Below are 6,396 nucleotides of genomic sequence, written 5' to 3'. Positions count from 1 at the left end.
AAGAGATGAAAGGATGGGGAATTTCACCTGAGAATTGAGCTGTTTAAGAAAATTAATTAGGGGGTGTTAAGAGATCAACCAAAGGACTTGTATGCATGCATATAAGCATAAGCAATGGACATAAGACACTGGGGGGTAGGGGAGGGCGGGGGAATGTCAAGGGGGGGGGAGGAGACATATGTAATACTCTTTGTAGTACTTTAAGCAATAAGAAAAAAAAATTTTTAAAAAAGAAAATTAGTTAGGCCCTAGCCAGTTTGGCCCAGTGGATAGAAAGTCGGCCTGTGGACTAAAGGGTCCCAGGTTCGATTTTGGCCAAGGGCACATGCCTGGGTTGCGGGCTCTATCCCCCTCAGTAGAGGGCGTGCAGGAGGCAGCCAATCGATGATTCTCTCTCATCATTGAGTCTCTCATCAGTCATTCAGTCTCTCTTCCTCTCTGAAATCAATAAAAAAAAAAAAATATATATATATATATAAAATAAAGATGGTGTATGAAACTATGTTTAAAAAAAGATAATTAGAATTCAGAAATAAAATAACGAAAATTAACAATTCAATAGATTTTAACAGATGATTGAACACAGGATGAGAGGATTGATGAATTGGAAGATAATCCAATATAAAACATCCTAGCCTGGCTGGTGTGGTTCAGTGGTTGGGCATCAACTTATGAACCAGGTCATGGTTCAATTTCCAGACAGTGCACATGCCTGGGTTGCAGGTTCAATTCCTAGTAGGGGGCATGCAGGAGACAGCCCATCAATGATTCTCCTCATTGATGTTTCTATCTTCTCTCCCTCTCCCTTCCTCTCTCTGAAATCAACAAAATCATATATTTAAAAAATCTTAATGTTTTATTTAATATATTTAAAACAACATGACTTAAACATGTAATCAATATAAATTAATTATATTAAAATTAACCTTATGCTTTTTTTTTCATGTCAAGTCTTCAGCATCCTGTGTATATTATACCTCCAGATTCTCTTCATTTGGATTCACCATGTTTCTTTTTTTAATTTATATTTTTATTGATTTTTAGAGAGAGAAGGGAGAGGGAGAAACATTGATGTGAGAAGTATCAATCTGCTGCCATCTGTATTCCCCCTACTGGGTATTGAGCCCGCAATCCAGACATGTGCCCTGACAGGGAATGGAACCTGCCACCTCCTGGTGCATGGGATGGCGCTCAGCCACTGAGCCACACTCCCTGAGCATGGATTCATCATGTTTCAAGTGCTGGAGCCCCAAGTGACTCATGGCAACCATATTAGGCAACAACTGGTAAGTTTTTGCTGCCCTGGCCAGTGTGGCTCAGTTGGTTGGAGCATCATCCCATGCACCAAAGGATAACGGGTTCCATTCCCAGTCAGGGTACATACCCAAGTTGCATGTTTGATCCCTGGTTGGGGCGTGTATGGGATGCAATCAATTGATGTTTCTCTCTCTCTCTCAAATCAATGAAAACATATCCTTGGTGAGGATTAAAAAAACAAACAAAGATAAAATGGCATTTTCAGATTAACAAAAATAGTGAGCATTAACTGCCAATAAGAATTCACTAAAAGAAATTCTTCTTTGGGCAGAAGAAACATTATTCCAGATGAAAATGAAGAAAGGAATAAAGACCAAACACATACTTGTCCTATCATGTCTGTCTAGCTTGTTAACTTAGCATCATGTTATCAAGGCTCATCCATGTTGTATCAGAATGTCTTTTTCGCTTATTTCCTTTTTGATGATAGCCTTCCTAATTTCTGTGAAGTGGTATCTCTTTGTGGTTCTGATTTATATTTATATTCTGATTTATATTTATATTTATATTCTGATTTATATTTCACTCATAATTGACGATGCCTATTGGCCATTTGTGTATCTTCTTGGGAGAATTATCTATTTCAGTCTTTTGCCACTTTTTTAAATTGATTTTTTTTGTGGGTCTTGAACTTTCAAAGCACTATATATATTGTGGTTATTAGTCCCTTATCAGATAGCTGGCTTGCAAATATTTTCCCCTATTCTATGGGTTGGTTCTCTTTTCACTGTCTTGATAGTGCTTTGATGCCTAAGTTTTTCATTTTAATGAAGCAGAATTTATTTTTCCTTTTGTTGCCTGGTTTTTGGTGTCATATTTAAGAAACCATTGGGAACAGTGTGTGGAATTGCGGAGGGAAGGCAAAGGGAGGGTGGGTGGGTGGGAGGTGATCAACCAAGACCTTGTATGCATATATGTATAACCCATGGACAGACAATAGGGTGGTGAAGGCCTGGGGCGGGGGAGGCAGGCTGGAGGGAGTCAATGGGGGGAAAGGGGGTACATATGCAATACTTTCAATAAGATTTTAAAAAAAAACCATTGGTATATCCAAGGTCAGGAATATTTGCCTGTTTTCTCCTAAAAATTCTATAGTTTTGACTCTTAAATCTAGGTCTTTGATCCATTTTGCCTATGGTTTAAAGACCCAACTTCACTTTTTAAAATATATTTTTATTGAATTGAGAGAAAGGGAGAGGGAGAGAAACATCAATGATGAGAATCATTGATCAGCTGCCTCCTGCACACCCCTCACTGGGGATCAATCCCACAACACTGGCATGTGCCTTGACTGGGAATCGAACCGTGACTTCCTGGTTCATAGGTCAACGCTCAACCACTGAGCTATGCTGGCCGGGCCCAACTTCATTCTCATACATGTGCATATCCAGTTTTCCAAGCACCATTTGTTGGAGAGAACTTTCTTTCCCCATTGGGTGGTCTTAAAGCCCTGGTGGAAATCATGTGACCATGGAGGTGAGGGTGTATTTCTGGGCTCTAACTCTCATTCCATTGGTCTGGGGTGGAGGCCTGTCTGTTCATCCTCAGGCTACCACCACAGTTTTTATTCTTTGTTGATTTCAGAGAGGGAGAGGGAGAAGTAGAAACATCAACCATGAGAAAGAACCACTGATCGGCTGCCTCTTGCACACTGGGGATTGAGCCTGCAACCCAGGCATGTGCCCTGACCGGGAATTGAACTGTGACCTCCTGGTTCAACCACTGAGCCACATCAGCTGGGCTTTCTCATATTATTGATAGTGTATAAAAATACAATTGATTTGTAAGTTTGTATCCTGCAACTTTGCTGAACTCCTCTGCAGGCTCTAACAGTATGTGTGTACTGTGGGTTCTTCAGGGTTTTACATATAAGACCATGTCTTCTACAAACAGATGCTTTTCCTTTTTCCTTTACAATTTGGATGCCTCTTACTTCTTTCTTGCCTCATTGCTCTGGTTAGAGACCAAAGTGCTATTATGAATAGAAACGATAAAAGTGGGGAAAGTTTGCATTCTTTCACCTTCGAGCACATCAGCTACAGGCTTTACATCAACGGCCTTTGTTATGTTGAGGTACTTTCCTTCGATCCTTGGTCTGTTTTTATCATGAAAATTTGATCCTTGGTCTGTTTTTATCATGAAAATTTGATTTTATCAAATGCTCTTTTTGCATCAGCTGCCATGGTCATGTTTCCCCTCCACACTCTACTCAGGCAGCGTGCTGCGTGGGTTTTCAGAGGCTGGGCCCTTCCTGCATCCTTGGGAGAAAGCCCTTGTGGTCCCGGTGTGTAACCCTCTTACTGCTGCTGAATTCGGGGCTAGCTGTGTGCTGAGGGTTTCTGCCTCAATGTTCACAAGATATGACTCTGCACTTTTCTCTCCCTGGAGTTGTGTGTGGCTTCAGTATCAAGATAACACTGACCTCACAGAATGAGTTAGAAGTGTTCTCCTGTCATCTCGACATTTTTGGAAGAATGTGGGAAAGAGTAGTGTTCCTTCTTTTCTACATGTTTGGTGAAGTTTCCCAGTGCAGCCACCTGGTTGTTGGCTCTTATTGCTTGGGGTTTTGAGTAGTTTAAATATCACTTCTTGCAGGTCTGCTCATTTTCTATTTGCTCTGGAGTCAGCTTTTGTAGTTTGCTTCTAGGAATTTGTCCATTTCACCTAGATTACCCAATTTGTTGGCATACAGGTATTCATAGTAGTCTTTTTTAACCTTTCTTATTTCTGCAAAGTTTAATAATGTGCTCTTTCACTAGTTTTAATAATTTGAGTCTTCTGTTCTTCGTCAATTTAGCAACTTCTGTTGTCCTTGATTTTCTCTAGTTTCTTATCCTCAATGTCATTTATCCCTGCTTTAATCTTTATTACTTCCTTCCTTCTGCTGGCTCTGGATTTGGTTTACTCTTCTTTTTCTGGTTCCTTGGGCACACAATTAGAAAGCTGACTTAATCTGCTTTGATGTAGACATTTACAACTATAATACCCCCGGCACTGGTCTCATTGCATCCCATACACTTTGGTACATTGCATTCTCATTTCATTCTTCTCAAGGTATTTTCTACTTTCCTTTGTGATTTCTTCTCTGATCCACTGGTTGTTTAAAAGTGTTAATTTCCACATATTTTTGACTTTTCCCAGATGCTTATACCCTAAGACTCAGTCATTTCACATTGAAATATATGCCCACTAGCTAGCTATGTGAGCAAAACTGCACCAGAAGAGACAGACACAATGTTCGCTTTTGGCTATTAGCCAAAACACATAATGACCGAGAGCATAAACAGAAGCATATTCATTAATGAAATACTACACAGCAAGGAAGACGATCAACTGCACATGAACAAATCAAGGCCACCCACCTCCAAAAAACACAAATGATCCCACCTGCTTCACGTTCAGAGGCAGAACGACATTCTATAGTCAGGCTGTGTGTTCTCCTAATTAAACTTTAAGGAGTAATTTCTGTAAAACTCACATTAGCAGTGACTCGGGGGAGAAGGTCGAGGGTACTGGCCAGGGAGAGGGGCTCCAGGTGCTGGCAGTGGTGTTTCTGGCTGCAGCTGGTTGTCTCCTGGGCATTTGCTTCATGGTACTTCATTAAGATGCACTTTTGAGATAATCCAATGAGTTGTGTGTGTGTTATACTTCGCAGTAAAAACGGTAAATATATATTGGCCTTGAGTTGGTAACTAATATTAAACACCTCCTAAAAGCAAAGACCAACACTTTCCGAAGGAATCCACCTTCAACCCAGGCCTCAAGGACTCTCCAGTCTACCCGGTTACAAGCACACAGGGGGAGGAAAGCTCACAGAGCATAAGGAAGTCCTCAGCGATGAGGAAACTTCAGAACTGGACCAGACTCGGATGCTGGACTTGACAGAACAGGAAACTGAGAAGTTTCTAACAAACATCCTATCTAATAAAGAGGGATTGACTTCCCTGCCCTCAAAGATGGTGGTGCCCACAGCCAATGAGGGAATATGCTAATTGACTGTCACGCCTCAAAGATAGCGGCGCCCAGTCCCCTTAGCCCTGCCGGGGGCGGCAGGCACACGGCAAGGCCAGGCCTGCCCCCAGGCGGGCCCAGCCGCTCCGCGTGCCTGCCTCTGGAGTCCCCCAATTCCCTCAGCCCCGCAGAGGCCCAGAGCCGCCCGAGGCTCAGGTAACCAGGGCCACCGAGGCTTACACTGCTGGCAGTGGCAGCAGCAGAGGTGTGATGAGGCATCACCTTCCCCTGATCACTGGGTTGCCTCCCGTCCCTGAGGGCTCCCAGACTGTGAGAGGGGGCAGGCCAGGCTGAGGGACGCCCCCCTCCAGTGCGTGAATTTTCATGCATCGGGCTTCTAGTTACAAATAAAAGGAGCCCTGGCCAGTTGCTCAGTGGTTACAGCGCCAGCCCCAGGACAGAAGGGTTGCAGGTTTGATTGCTGGTCAAGGGCATGTACTTCGGTTGCAGGTTCACATCCCAGCCCCCGAGTTGGGGTGTGTGTAGGAGACAACCAGTCGATTCTCTCTGTCTCTCTCCCCTCCGCCTCTTCTCTTTCACGCTTTCTCAAAAATCAATGGAAAAAAATATCCTTGGGTGAGGATTAAAAATAAAAAATAAAAGGCATAAATTAACATTAGTGATAAAAAGATGCATTAACTATATTTTATGAAACCTTTTATGCCAAAAACTTGTAAAGAGATGAGATGTATGAATCCTCTGAAACCTGTAACTTAACAGAACTGATTTTAAAAACTGCGAACAGTTCTCAAGTATTTTTTAAAAAATCGAATCGGCACACCACACTCACATGGAGGGCAAGTTGCGTGTCTGCACGCCCACTGGCCAAACTGCAGCGAGCCCGACCCCACTTCTGGGCCAAAGCGTCGGCTCGACTAGGGTCCAGGGTTGGACTGTGGCTCGAGTCCCGGGGGCTCAGGAGTGGCCTGGCGCCTGCTGGCATCGGAGTGTGCAGCCGGGTAAGCAACTTCCTTGCACACACGGGTGCGAAACACACTACACTTGAGGCAGACGGGAATCACACACCTTGGGCAAAAGGAGAAGAATTGGTCCCAAAGAGCAAAGGAA

The 6,396-nt window shown here is 43.2% G+C and overlaps 1 protein-coding gene across 2 annotated transcripts in view; it reads right to left on the bottom strand.

Annotated features, from left to right (window-relative positions):
* The window catches only part of FAM193A (family with sequence similarity 193 member A), a 121,120-nt gene that overhangs the window by 113,365 nt on the left and 1,359 nt on the right, over window positions 1-6,396 (bottom strand). Inside the window, exons 2-3 of one of the 2 annotated variants that reach the window (XM_023745395.1) lie at window positions 6,119-6,354; window positions 4,796-4,927 (exon numbers count right to left, since the gene is read on the bottom strand). In XM_023745395.1, the coding sequence (XP_023601163.1) occupies window positions 4,796-4,927; window positions 6,119-6,271 (285 nt within the window). In that variant the 5' untranslated portion in view covers window positions 6,272-6,354. Of the gene's footprint in view, window positions 1-4,795; window positions 4,928-6,118; window positions 6,355-6,396 lie in introns of those variants that run through there. The other variant, XM_023745397.1, reaches the window with a different exon arrangement.

This window comes from Myotis lucifugus, unplaced genomic scaffold (genome assembly GCF_000147115.1).
Source record: "Myotis lucifugus unplaced genomic scaffold, Myoluc2.0 scaffold_540, whole genome shotgun sequence".
Taxonomy (NCBI): domain Eukaryota; kingdom Metazoa; phylum Chordata; class Mammalia; order Chiroptera; family Vespertilionidae; genus Myotis; species Myotis lucifugus.
Note: the sequence above shows the minus strand (reverse complement) of the source record. Positions and strands in the feature narration are given on the sequence as shown.